The 14,034-nt window shown below is 47.9% G+C and overlaps 1 protein-coding gene across 2 annotated transcripts in view; it reads left to right on the top strand.

The window, feature by feature from the left end:
* Positions 1-14,034, top strand: part of PLD1 (phospholipase D1) — a 60,730-nt gene that overhangs the window by 41,572 nt on the left and 5,124 nt on the right. For both annotated transcript variants that reach the window (XM_066325733.1, XM_066325732.1), the window contains 7 exons: positions 5,423-5,533; positions 6,220-6,308; positions 9,677-9,790; positions 10,889-10,938; positions 11,852-11,986; positions 12,902-13,055; positions 13,640-13,754. In XM_066325733.1, coding sequence (XP_066181830.1) covers positions 5,423-5,533; positions 6,220-6,308; positions 9,677-9,790; positions 10,889-10,938; positions 11,852-11,986; positions 12,902-13,055; positions 13,640-13,754 — 768 coding nt within the window. The remainder of the gene's footprint in view (positions 1-5,422; positions 5,534-6,219; positions 6,309-9,676; positions 9,791-10,888; positions 10,939-11,851; positions 11,987-12,901; positions 13,056-13,639; positions 13,755-14,034) is intronic.

Genomic DNA, 14,034 nt, shown 5'->3' with positions numbered 1-14,034 from the left:
TCTCAATAGAATAATGCAAATCTTTTAGCAGAGAGGCATTAATTGATATCTCCACCTTTGAGGTAAGGGCACTAAAGTGTATGCAGTACTCAAGTGGTGGGAACACTGTGACTTTGCATAGCCGTGTGGTTTAATGATTTGTTTTCTGCTGCTCTTCCTCTAACATCTGACATTTGGGCTTTATGATTCGAAAAGGCCTGATGGGTTGAGGTTACCCACTGAGTATTTATCTCAGATCTCAGAGCAGTCTGCCAGGCCCTGACGCCTCGCTCAGACGGGTGGTGGTCAGTGAGAGCATTAAGTGGAGTCTTGGGGCTGTTGCTTTCTGCCTTGAGCTTCATCTGCACTTTATTATGCAGCCCTGCACCCCTGTGGGTCCTCTGAAGTTCAACACAGCCCACAGTCTGATTCGTGACAATCGCTCTCACAGTCAGAATTGCCAAAATACCTCTGTTTAAAAGCCCAGTTTGCTCTATCAAGTGCACATACTTGAATACTGCTGTTACCCAGCAGAAATAGGAACTTGTTTAAGAATAAAGTGACAAAGTCAAAATAGTTATGCTGAAGCAGCAAAACCATTGTGTGTCTCTGTGGATGAAAGATGTATGAAGTAAGAGCAGTTAGACCAAACCCAGGAAAAATGCATGACTTTGCTCTTTGTAAGGAGTGGTCTGCCCAGATGACAGCACTGCTTGGGGAAGCTTAGTGAAATACGATGCTTTTTTCTGGGTTTGTGGGTTGCCAGGGCATTGTCTGCTCCTCTCTGTGTGGTGTGAGGAATGGGCATCACAGAGATCTTGTGTCTGGGGTCTGGGGTGTTCTACATCAGCCTCCAAAGTAAGGCTCCCAGCTTGCTGGGAAGTAGTCCCCTTCAGGCATCATCCTGTTCCCTGTGGATGTAAATGCCTCCCTGTCTGTCTGACACCAGCTTTTGGGAAATCTTGTTCTCATGGAAGTGATGGGGCTTGTGTCCCCTGAGCATGCTGTAACCACAAGATAAGCCACAACTTCTAAATCACAGGGTTTGCTGTAGCAAAAAGTTAAGCTCTATTGATTACGGAACTGGAAGCAGCTCCCAAAGGAGAAATTAAACTGAAAACAACCTAGATCCAGCTTCTCTTCAGTCCAGCTGCAGAGCTGCTAGTTGGCTCAGGGCATCAGGCCGTGGGAGAGGAGGATGGAGCTCAAATGGTGACTGCAGAATCCACAGACTCCAGTGCTGAGTGGTGGATGAGCAGTTGGAAAACCAGCCTGGCCACCGCATTGCTGAGGCATTGCAAATAACTGATACATCCAGGAAATGAGGGGCTGCTCTCAATGATGCCATAAACAGCAAAAAGAGAGCAGGTTTGTCTTGTAAATTATTCATTTGAAACTACCTTGCTCATTTCTTATTTATGCATCTGTCAAAATAGCCCTGGATGTAGACAGATAAATAAAACTACATGGTATTAGACTGCAAATGTGTTGCTCTGAAATGTACCAGCCTTCTCAGTATGAGGGAAAACTGATGGGGAAAAACATTTGCAATGCCAGGCATGGTGGAAGCAGTGAAGGGGGCTCTTCTACCCAGGTTGGGGCACCCTGCCTGGGTGCAGGTCCCCAGGCTGCTTCAGCTGGGTTATAATTTCTGGGTGACCTCCTCAAGCTCCAAGGCAGGGATTTGCACATAGTAAATCTTTTGTAAAATAGCAAAATTTGACTGTCTCCTCCCTAATAACCACACTGGCCTGTTTCCCTTGGTCCCCAGGTGACACAAGTGCCCTGAGCATCCCTGAAGTCCCACTGCAAATCCACAAGTGACTCAGTCTCTCCTCCTGATGGAGGTTTCAGATTTGGCTGCTGTAGAGGAGGGGACAGGGGAGGGCACCTGCAGCCTGGATCTGAGCTCCCCCTCCTGGTGGCCTTTTTCTGGAGCTCCCAGGGTGTGCATCAGGCATCCCTGTTTGACTTCTCCATTTCTGCAGGGACAGAAATATCAACCTCTTGTCTGTCCAGTTTATTCATTTTGGAGCAGAGAGCTCAGGTGCTCGTATCTCTTCTCAGTGGTACAGTTCTGCAGAGAAATAAGCGGATATCCTAAAATCTTTTACCAACTTTTTATCCCGAAAAACTAGAGCAATATTTTTCTTCTTCTTAGTATTGAATCCTTTGGCTGGCCAGCAGCCACTCCCCTGTTTTCTCCATTTGAGTACTGTGTAGGGATTTTATAGGCAGAAGTTACTGCCCCAAGGAAAATCCAGCATCCCAAGACTGTCCTTGGCTGTGGGGTGACTGAGGAAAGCCTGGCTGTTGGGTTTCTTGTTTCTGACCTTGTTTGCAAATCTGTCTTCAAATGTGGGCTGAATCATCAGAGGAAGATCAGAGGAAGGGAAAACACAAAGGATCCGTGGGGATTGCAATGTTGCTGCAAGCCCAAACCATTGACCTGTCAGCAACAGATTCCAGTCTCATTGTACCATCTGTTTTTGCTCTCCTCTGTGAGAGGAGAGGAGTAGGAAAGCATTTCTGGGAGGATAGAGCACTGACAAGGGCTTTCCCCTGGGCAGGGAGGATGAATGCAGTGTGTGTGGGAAACACACTGTGGGGTACAGGCTGGGAAGGAGGAAAAGGAGTCAGGCATGGTCTCCCATCCTCTTTCATTTGAACTTCGGGGTTTTGCTTGCAATAAGCAAAATGATTTTTTGCAAGAGCACATTGATTCTTGCAAGAGTCAAACAGAGATCTGCCAAAGGTAGTGCCAGATTTTTTTCCACTATTCCATCTCCATATTTCCACTCCAGAGTTTGCAGTTATCTGCCAAAGCTAGTGTTGCAAAAGATGTGACATGGTGAGGCAACATCCCATTCCTGATGGAAATGCAATGAAATTTTAATGCTCTGGCAGCTGCTGACGCCCTCACCTCTTTGAAGTCTGCGTGAGAGCCCTGCATTGTTCAGGGTTTATGCACTAACCCTCAGCAAACATCACATTTATTACCCTTGTATCAGTTAGAGAAGTTAAAGGGATGACAAGCTATTGAGAGGCTCAAGGGAGGGGAGTGGGGAGGCAGGAGCACGGAGACTCCAGCTCTGGATGGGCAGCATGTGGCCTTTTCTCCCCAGGAAACAGGCTGGGTTTGAACCAGCTGCCTTTAAATATCTTGACAGGAAAGAGAGGTGTCCAGAAGTGTGAGATGGAACATCAGTGGTAAGGGAAGGGCTGTGTAGCCAACTTCCAGGTGTGTGTATGTGTATCTGTGAGTGCCATAGCTTTGTCTCCATGGGATGCTGCCTTGGTGGCATTGGCCTGTCCCTGTGGTTGCAGACCTGTTAAAAACAACTTTATTTTGAGGAGGTCCAGGATGAAACACCTTACTCTCATTCTGCTATCCCATCCAACGTTTTATGACACCTCCTCTTCCCTCTGCAGGGGAATTTGAGGTTATAGCTGATGGGAGCTTTTTGGGTGGTGCTGTGCCAGCTTTTTGGAATTAGCCATGACATTTTGTTCTGGGGTGAGGCAGAGGGATGATGGCACTGCAGTGGGGGCAGCTCAGGGTGTGGAGTGAGCTGGGGTGCCAGTTATGTGGAGGGGTGAGGAGTGTAGGGAAGGGCATTTGGATGATGCACTGGGAAGTCATGGTGCTGGAAAGGTGGGATCCTGAGTGATGGTTCTGTCGTGTTAACTAGCAGGAAAAAAAAAATTGTGTATCAGACTTTGTACCTTTCTATTATACAATCTGCCACTTTCTGAAGTGCACTTCCAGATTGCTGTGCTGGTGAGAGTGGAAGTGCTGTGAGCCCCAGTCTAGGTTGCATATGGAATAATTAGCCTGCTTTCTACTCAGAAAAACTGTTTTTTCTATTCTTATTAATCCCAGTGACAGCTTATTAATGCCAGTGGTAGAATTTTGTTCAAGATCTCAAGTCTGCCGTGGTGCTCAGTGTTCTTTCAGCAGTGCCCAGCTTGGGATGAGTGGGAACACTCAGCCTTGGCTTTGTTAACCAAATGAGTGATTAAAAACCTTTAGGAAGGATCAGCATGGTCTTGCAGAGGCTTATGCAGGCAAAGGGCAGCTGTTTGGCACTGCTAAAGGCTGTGACAGCCCTTGTACTCTGGCTGGGTGCCTCACTCCAACTTTTGTGACCCCATCACTCAGGAAGACTGCAGAGTGCACCCTCCTGTTGGCCGAGACAGCAGCTAAATACAAGAGGTGCAGGGCCTGTTCTTTACTGAGAAAAACAGATGTGGGAGAAAGCTCCTGTCCAGGTGAAGGAATTAGCTCAGGAGTCATCTGCTGTTTGACTCCAGTGGCCCCGAGTGCCACCTCCAGAAATGCTCTGGAGACAAGAGGATTGGTTTGATTGATTCCCAAGAGATCAGGATTTTGCTGGAACTGGCACACACATTTCACAGAGCTCCAGCCCATGGGTCTTGTGCTGCGTGGGGCTGGCCCCAAGCTCCAGTGTAATGGTTATATTGAGATATTTTAAGGCTGTTGTTTCAATGTTTTTGTCGTGACAATGTTTGAAGAAGGAGGCTAATAATGAGTAACTATTCTCCCAAGCACGTACTCCACTAACACTTAATTAAAAACTACATTTCCATCTAGGAAAGCATCACTTGAGGAATAGTGTGGCTGCTTCTTGACTCAAGGTGCAGGAGCAGGAGGTGTCACAGCATCTCTGGCTGGGGGGCATGGGATGCTGACTGCTATGGGACTTGCTCAGCCTGGCCCAGAGCACAAACAAAGGTTGTTTCTTATGTTGGTTTGGCTTTCTTGCACAAAAACTGCAGGACAGAGGGGCAGGACACGCCCTGGCAATCTTGCAGGAATTTACTTTAAAAGTGCATTTCCAGTAAGAACTAAGAAAAAAATATGGGCAGTGGAAGTAAAAATTTTAGAAGTTGTGTCATCACAAATGGGATGGCTTGTGCAAGAATTTGGCAGAAGAAGGAAATGACCTTGAGTGTTGAGGACAAGGGCACGGCCTGCGTTATCAGACTTGACTGTGTGATTCTGTACAGCCTCCTTGGGGGAAAAACACCCTGCCCCAGCCAGAGACCAGCTTTCAAGTGCTGGGCAGGAGATCACTGATGGGGATGTGCATCCCTAAAGCTTGGAAATTTAGGTTGTTTTAAAAGCAATTTATCAAAAGAGCCTAAGCAAAAAGCATCTGGAACTGCTCAGGTGGGAGAGGGCAGCGGTACAGCAATGGGACAGGGCTCTTATGTTTTTAATCAAAACATTGCTAAGCATTAACACTATTTCTGAATGTCCTTTCTCACAATTACAACTGCAGTATAAATGTTGTACTTAGTGCCTTCTTTGGTGAAAGCCTGGCTGTGCCAGGGAAGAGCCTTGCCTCTGGGATAATTCAGGTGCCATGGTGCTGTCCTGGATGGACAGAGCTGAACGTGTCTCTCTCTTGCTTTGCAGGTGATCCGCTCTGCTGCTGACTGGTCTGCTGGTATCAAGTACCACGAGGAGTCCATCCACAAAGCCTACATCAGCGTGATAGAGAACAGCAAGCACTACATCTACATAGAGGTGAGCAGCAGGGAGGGAAGGCAGGAGGGTCCTGATGCTCTGGGCATGGCTTGTAGCCATCAGGAGAGTAATTACTTCTTGAGATTTGGTCCTAAGTTTTTATGCATTTAGACAGATCCATTACCTTCTGTGGTCTTCAGGGCAGACTGATGGCTGTGTACCCTGACAGCCATCTGACCATGAGGTGGAAAAAGTAGATCTCTCCTTTATAATGCTCGTTGCAAAATTCCCAGCTTTCAGCTTTCATGGCCTGTGCAATAGTGTCCCTGTTCCCTCTGTGGCTTTGCAGTGTCCCCTGTGCCTGCCCAAACCGCCCACTCACAGGGCAGCTCTTCATCCACACAGCCTTCAGCTTCAGCAATCTCTTGTGTCAGAGTGACACTCAGTGCTGGCTGAATGGAGATGCTTTTTCACCTCTTTTTTTTTTTTTTTTTTTTTTTTTAGCCTCTTGTTAGGTTGCTCTTTGCATGAACTTTCTAAGGAGTGTGATTAATAAGGACTAATTCATTCTCTAAGCAAGCATAGACACACATATCATTTAATCATAATTAAAAAAAAGGCCTCCACTCCAATGACACACAAACCCAGCTATCTTTAGTTTCTCTTGGTTCTGAAATAAAGCATGCAAATATTTTGGGCTGGTTGCTGGCAGTATCTGACAGTAGCTTTGCTTGCTTTTCCTGCAGAACCAGTTTTTTATTAGCTGTGCTGATGACAAAGTTGTCTGGAACAAGATCGGTGATGCAATTGCTCAGAGGATTCTTAAAGCTCACAGGTAACCTGTTCTTAATGAGGCAGTGGAAGTCTTCAGGTGCATTTCCATGGTGTGGTGCAAAAAACGCTCCCTCAGTGGACACAGCTGGACAGTGGCTGTGCCAGCACAGAACCGATGGGGTGCAGCATTTGCATTTGCAGCACTGAGACTCCTGAGTGGTTTCTTTGCATGCGGAAAGTGATTTTTTGCACTTAGCCCAATGTAAATGTATTTTTAACTATGCAGCTTGTTTAAAGGCAAGTCCTTTGTGCTCTGGTTCAGTGACACCTTTGCTCCATTGCCAGCTTGCCTTGAGCTGGGTGATCAGGCAATTTCATGGGTGGGAAGGGTGAACTGGGATTTGTGGTTTATTTAAATCATCTAGAGAGGAGCGGCTTCAAATTGGGGAAGCAAACACATTTTGAGGATTTGACTGCAGGGTTCTGCTATTGTTTGAACAATTTTTTCTAGTACATGCTGGAGGGTGTTCACCACCTCCACTCTTTGCAAGGGGACCGTTGTTTCTTCCTGGATGGATTGAATCCAACCGTGTTTTAGAGACACTCCTTCAGCACACCTAACCCTGTGTTAACATTCATGCCACAGGTAGTGGCTTGTCTTCCCTTTGATCCTGGGCAGCCTTGCTTAAGGTTGCTCCCCAGAGTCTCTTCGAGACACACATTTCACAGTATAAAACTCTACCCTACTCCTGTTGGGCTGATATACAGGAAACTTTCTAAACTTTTCCCTTTCATCTCTCATGGGTGTTTTTGCCCTACACAGAGATGTTTTCTTCCATGGATTATTTTTTCCATATTGTAACTGTCCAGAACTCTGCAGGGTCTGCTTTTCCAGAGGTCCTCTCTCCAAGGTTGCAGGAATTTTGTTCTCTTTTGCACTTGAGCTTGGAAATTCCCACTTGGATAAAGGCACCCAGCCTGAGGCAGCCACCAGAGTGCAGGAAATGTCTGCAAGGCCACAGGAGCTGCCCCGGGCCAGGCTTTGTTCAGAGCACTATGGAAAGAAGAGCACTATTGAAACATGGAAAGCATGAGTGTTATCTGCTGTGCCATTAACAACAGGGTGGAGTTTCCTGTGATCTGTGTGAGCTGCAGTGAATAGCCCAAAAAAAATTGATACTAGCTAAGTATGAAAAGATGGGATGGATTTTCTCACCTGTAGTAAATAAGGAGCAGTGCCAGTGCTGCTGGAATTGCTGTTGCTGTGTTTGTATTGCAGCTTTGAAGCTCAGAGGCAGCTGGACAGAGCATCCTAGGGCACCTTCCAGTGCCTAAAGGGGCTGGAGGAGGGCTGGAGAGGGACTTCAGAAAAGGGCACGTGTGATAGGAAAAGGGGAAATGGCTTTGAAGTGAAAGAGGATTAGATGGCATATTGGGAAAAAAATTCTTCCTTGTGAGGGTGGTGAGAGCCTGGCACAGGGAAGCTGTGGCTGCTCCATCCCTGGAAGTGTCCAAGGCCAGGTAGGATGGGGCCGGAGCAACCTGGGATAGTGGAAGGTGTCCCTGCCCAGGACAGAGGCTTTGGAACTGGAGGAGCTTTAAGGTCCCTCCCACCCAAACCATTCTGTGATCCTGTGATCTCTGTGCTGACTGATGTCCCCCTAAAAGCCACTCCAGATTGCCTTTCCTGCCTTTGGGAACTGACTACCACAGGCCTTTTGTATCAGTTACCTGCTGTTAGCAATGCTACTGAGGCAGCAGCAAATTCTCCAGGTAATCTGTTCAGGTTTTCCTGTTAAATAAAGTTTATGTAAGGGGTGTCATTCTGTCCAGATACTAAAAGTCTACCACAAAAGCAGGTCACACAGAATCTTAGTGACCCATTTCCAGATATGATGCTCATTTCTGCAGTGCTCCAATTGTATACCAGTATCGTGCTGGCTTAATGTTGGCAATTCCTTACTGAATATAAGGCTCAAATTCCGCACTACCTAAGATTAAAAGTAAATTCAGACCTAAATGGTTTGTATCATAATGCTGATTTTCCAAACTGCCCCAGGAAAACAGTATTTAATTATAAATTAAGGTCTGTAGTGAGCTTGTGTACTCCTCACTCTTCTAGACTAAATATTTTCTACTGATGTTATTAATAATGTTCTTTTCTTAGTTTCCTCTTTTTTCATGGGTGGCTCTCTAAGTAGTTTAGTAAACACTGTCCTTACACAAACAAGCTGGTTTTTGGGGAATGCTTTTGTTGGTAGACCTTTCTCATTATACAAACAGATTTGTTTTCACAGTCTCTTGTGTCTGGGTAAGGCCTCATTAACTCTTTCTGAGCTCTGCTGGCAAACCAGAGCCAGTCTGCAGCGCCCAGCACAGCTGGAGGGGAGTGCTGGTTGAAATGAAGGACACACAGGTCCTCACTGCCTCCCTCCCAGCTCAAGATGGGACCCCAGTGCTTCACAAGTCCCACACCTCTAAATTCTCAGGCATGGCTTGGAAGGAGTACTTCTAGCAAAAACGGCATCTGGCTCATCCTCAGAGTGCTTTGGAGATGTTGTGCGCTGATTAAACTGTGTTTGCCATCTAGTGGCAGCATCCTTCCGTGGAGCATTATCCTCCTCCTCCTCCGGGACACAGAACAGGGAATTCCCAGCGCCCAGGGGCACCTGGAAAGTGCTCTCAGAGCAGATGCACCTGGCATTTGTCAGCAGAGGAAGCCCAAAGGGAGCTTTGAGAAAAGCCCCAAGCAGTGTCTCAATAGTAGCTTTTGTTCTGAATGGGATCACGATTAGGGTATGGATTAGTTTGGAGAGCTCTGGAACTGAGATTTTTGGGTGCTGTGATGTAGCAAGGACACATTTGCCTTCACCCAGTGATCAATGTTTTGTTGGTGCCCTGACCTTTTCCCACCTTTTGTGCTGTTTCTGACTTCAGAAAGCCAGGAGGCAGTTGGGTTAGGTTTTGGGTTTCTGCCTGTGATAGCTCTGTAAGCTTTGCTGTGCTCTGCCAGGCAGCTGTCCACACCAGTCTGCACCAGTATCAGTGTGACTGTGCTATTGGGGTGTCCAAACAAACTGTGATAGTGGCAGACACAATCTGAAATATCCTTAGCCTGCCCCTAAATTTCAGTAAAAATGTGTTTCTTTTCCTTCAGCTTCTTTTGTTGTTTGCTGAGAGTAAATTATTCCCTCTCCTCCTGAAGGAGTACTCACAGAAGTACTGATGGCAGGTGATGATTTCCTGAAACTGGAAATGCACTTCACACTTTGCTCCCTTAAAATTTGTGTGGTGGCCTTGGATGGGGAACCAAGTCGATAATCTCCAGGGAAGTGAAACTGAGGGGACTTCACCTTGTGCAAAGCTGTGACTTGTCCATGCCGATGTGACACTCCCAGGCTGATGTTCCCCAACTGTGCTGTGTTCCAGGGAGAACAGGCGGTTCCGGGTGTACGTGGTGATCCCGCTGCTGCCCGGCTTTGAAGGAGACATCTCCACGGGCGGGGGCAACGCGCTGCAGGCCATCATGCACTTCAACTACAGGTGCCACAGGCGGGGTGTCACAGGCCCCTGCACACCTCCACTGCTGCAGGGGGGCCCCAGGCCCCACCTGCCATCGGTGGGACCAGCGAGGACAGGGCTTTGGGCAGCCTGGTCTTGGGGGAGGTGTTCCTGCCCATGGCAGGGGGATGGAGCTAAGATGAACTTTAAGGCTCAACCAAGCCAAACCATTCTATGATTTGTTTTCCACTTAGCTGATTAAATCAGACTTGCTGACCAAGGTTTGTCTCCAAATCTGCCCTTTTGGCTGATACTTGGTCTGGCTCTGCCCGTTGGCCCCATGCAGGCAATGGCATCTTGCCCAGTGTGATTCCTCTGCTCTAGGATGGATGTTTTGGGGGGGCACTTGTAGCCCAGCAGATCTCATAGGAACAGGAGATGCAGCAGGGTAGTCCTTGCACTGAGAAACATAGAAGGCAGAATGTCCCAAGGTGCTTTTTCTGGAAAGCTGCTATGGTATGGCCAGGGCACAGTCAATGTGCAGAGACTGCTGCAACCCTCAGAGTGAAATTCCCCTTGTCTGCTGGCCTGCAGGGGTCCTGCTGCACCTCCAGGAGGACGAGTGGGGCAGGGGACACAAGCAGATGGAAAGGAGCACATCCCCCTGACCTTCTGCTTGAGCTTCCTCCTGCAAGGGCAGCCAGAGGAAATTGCCCATGGGTCGGTTTGTTCTCAGTGGAATTCCAGCTGTGGCTTTTCCAGCCCAGCCATAATCACACAAACTCCCTGACTTGGTGTTCTGCACATGCCGACGATTTTCTTAACATGATTTACATCCAGGCCTGACACAGGGAGTAGCAGCCCTGCTTGTCACACATTTACAATAATTGCCACGTGCTCTAGAGAGCAGAAGTGCTTCCCCAGCTCCTCCACTGGTTGGTATAAGGTCCTTTTGGAACATGAGCAGTCCTTGATGTAGTAACAGTCATATGGGAAAAAAATTGTCCCCTGGAAGCACCTTTTTTCTCCTGCTGTGTGAGAGGCATCTGTGTGAAGTGATTTACACCACCCAGTTCTGCTCCAGCACATGCTGCTCTCTGCAGCCACGGGGGTGCTGATGGCTGCCTACCTTCTTTCCAGGACCATGTGCCGAGGGGAAAACTCCATCCTGGCCCAGCTGAAGGAAGAGGGTAAGAACTTTATTCCTCTGCTCTGTGTTGTTTATTTTGGATGCTGCTGTTTGATGGATGCATCTATAACACATAATGCAACACATGGTACGGGCTCGTGGGGCTGTGAGTGACCCCCTCCTTGACCATCCTCCCATGGAGAGCTCTGTCTGGTCACACAAAAGCCATGGCCACTTATCAGAGTTCAGACCTGGCTGCAGCCCTGGTCCAGAGGAGGGGAACACCCCAGGGAGGAGCACAGCACAGTTGCAGCTGCTCAGGATTGTGTTATTTGGAAGATGTCCTGAGCGGGGTCACGCTTCTGGGAGCCATGAGCCCTCAGCCTTCCCCGTGGATCCCATACAGGGTTTGTTTCTGGCAATTGTCAGATGTGGAGAGGAAGAACTTGCCTGAGCAGGAGGCTGTTTCCTTGCCATGAGGAATCCTGCTGGAATTTGCTCTGCTGGGAATCAGAGCACTGTGAAAACCCACACATCACAAACACTAGGACCGTGCATAATGCCTCATTTGTTCTAGGTCCTGGTGTAAATCTGAACTGCACACAAGTGTATTGGGACACATTTGCCATACTGACCGTGGACAGAACACCTGCTTCCAGCCTCCTTTCTGCAGGATCTGCAGAAAAACAGTCTCATAGTCCACCTATTGTGCTGTGCCCAGGAAACTGGAGTCATTTCTCACTGAAGTGGGAGTCTCTGAGCAGGCAGATCAGAGCAGCACAGTGAGCTCACAAACAAATATTCAAGTCCATTTAAAAAAAAAAAAATTGTTTCTCTTATCTGTTCACTATAAATTTTTAAAAAGTCAAAAGCGAGCTCTTATTCATAGGGGGTCTTCATATAAACAAGGTCTTTTTTTTTTTTTCTCTTCCACCTCCCTCATCCCATCAGTTTTCTTGTTTTTCCATTTTCAGTTGGAGATAAATGGATAAACTACATATCATTCTGTGGCCTTCGAACTTATGCAGAGCTGGAAGGAAAACTGGTCACGGAGCTCATCTATGTGCACAGCAAACTGCTCATTGCTGATGACAACACGGTTATAATCGGTGAGCAGGGGCTCTCAGGAGGGGTTTGGGGCTCTGGGTTACACCTGGATCAATCCCTTCCCATCCTCATGGCCAGTGCAGGCTGCAGTGCCATGGGCTTTTCTGTGTTGTCATTTCTTTCCTGAGAAATATTTTGCTGTTTGAAAAGAAAACAAACTCAAAAACCAAACGGGTAAATTCTTCAAGAGGGAAGAAAGGATTCAGAGGGCTGTCATTTAATTTGTTTTTCTGAAATCTTTTAAATCTGTGTGTAACCGTGAAGAGAATCCCGGTGCAGGGAATATTGTCCATCTGTCTTGTATCAAACTCTGCTCCAGCAGGAAGACTTGTGAGACTTGTCATCTGTTCTTGAAAGAACAGAATGTGCTGTAAAATTTGGAAGGTTTGGACAACATGTGTCATGTATCAGCTCCATTTCCTAAGAATGGGACAATATGCTATAGGGAGCAATAGATATAATTTCATCCTCTTCTCTTACCATATTTATTATGAGAACATGAAGCAAAGACAAGAGAATTCAGGCTTAGAGCTCTACACTGCAGCAGAATTTCAGCCTGTTTCCTTAAAGAAGCCCTTTTTGAGCTGTTTTGATCAGCAATAAAGCTTGGCCAGTGAATACCTGAATACCAGATTTTACAAGGCTCGAAATATTCCCTCCCTTCAAAGCAGTGGTCTCAGATGACCTTACTACCACTCTGTATGGAGTTCAGAGTTACACACTAATGCAGTACAGGATCTGAAGAATACAAAAGCTAAAATCTTAGGGCACGGGGTTGGGGTTTTACATATCGAGGTCATGGATAGTTCCCCATGGAGCCGAGGGCTGCAGAGGGCCCCGGAGTGGTGATGGAGGGCGTGCAGCACCACCTACAGCAGCAGTGAGACATCACCTGTGCCTTGTCCTGCCCTGCCCAGGCTCTGCCAACATCAACGACCGCAGCATGCTGGGGAAGAGGGACAGCGAGATGGCCGTCATCGTGCAGGACAGTGACACCGTGCCCTCTGTCATGGACGGCCAGGAGTACAGCGCCGGCAGGTTCGCCCAGTCCCTCCGCCTGCGCTGCTTCAGGTGCGTGTGGCCACTGAGCAGGGAGAGGGGCAGGGCTTTGCTCAGCCTTAACCTGCCCCCGCAGCCTTTCAAACCAATGGGTGCCGCTGCCTGCCCAGGTTTAGCTCTGCTTAGCCTGGACTTAGCCCAGGGTTCTGTTTCACTGGTCTTTCTCACACTGCTCCTGCCCCCAGCTTGATTTTACAAATCATTTTGCTCCAGGATTTCGCTAGCAGAGCTCATAAACAAGTGGTATTTCCCCTCCAGTTCCCGTTTGCATACTCTCTCAATCTTGGGTGGCAGTGTCACTTTTTAAAAAAAGCTCCTTTGCTGGGAGCAGCCATCTGGCCCACAACACGGCCATTTTTAGTTTAAGGCCTTTTTCCTTCCCCCCCTCCCTTTTCCATCTGGACAGTTACTGCACAGAAGAAAAAATCAAGCAGCGTTAGAGCTGCCAGATTATCACAGGGGATGGGAGTGGGAGGGTGCTGGGAGCACACAGGATTTGGCAAGCCCCAAGGAAACCCCTTGTCTCCTGGCATTTACCAAGAGGGGAGTGCCCAGTGCTTCAGCCTCTGTGAGAATCCATCCCTTTGTCTTTCCAGGGTTGTCCTTGGCGGCTCCGATCTCAATCCAGAACACCAGGATCCTGTCTGTGACAAATTCTTCAAGGAGGTGTGGATTGCCACAGCAGCTCGCAATGCCACCATCTTTGACAAAGTGAGGAGCACAGCAACTTCCCCCTCCCTCCAGCCCACACAGGGGCAGCAGATGCCAATGGGAGAAGCAGCAGAAGGGGGGCAAAGAGAGCAGGTCCAGTTCCTGGGGTTGGACCCTCAGAGGTGTTTTGAAGGAATGAGGTGCAAGAAACTGGAGCTGTTGCATTCTCAGTGTGACAGCACCCATGAAGGCAGCAGATCAGATTTCTCCTTGTGTTTCTATCAGCTGTAGTTGCAGTGAATGGCCCTGATGTAGTTACTGCTTGTAATTAGCCACAGTG

Source organism: Sylvia atricapilla, chromosome 10, assembly GCF_009819655.1.
Source record: "Sylvia atricapilla isolate bSylAtr1 chromosome 10, bSylAtr1.pri, whole genome shotgun sequence".
NCBI lineage: Eukaryota > Metazoa > Chordata > Aves > Passeriformes > Sylviidae > Sylvia > Sylvia atricapilla.
This window is presented reverse-complemented; position numbering and strand designations above follow the sequence as displayed.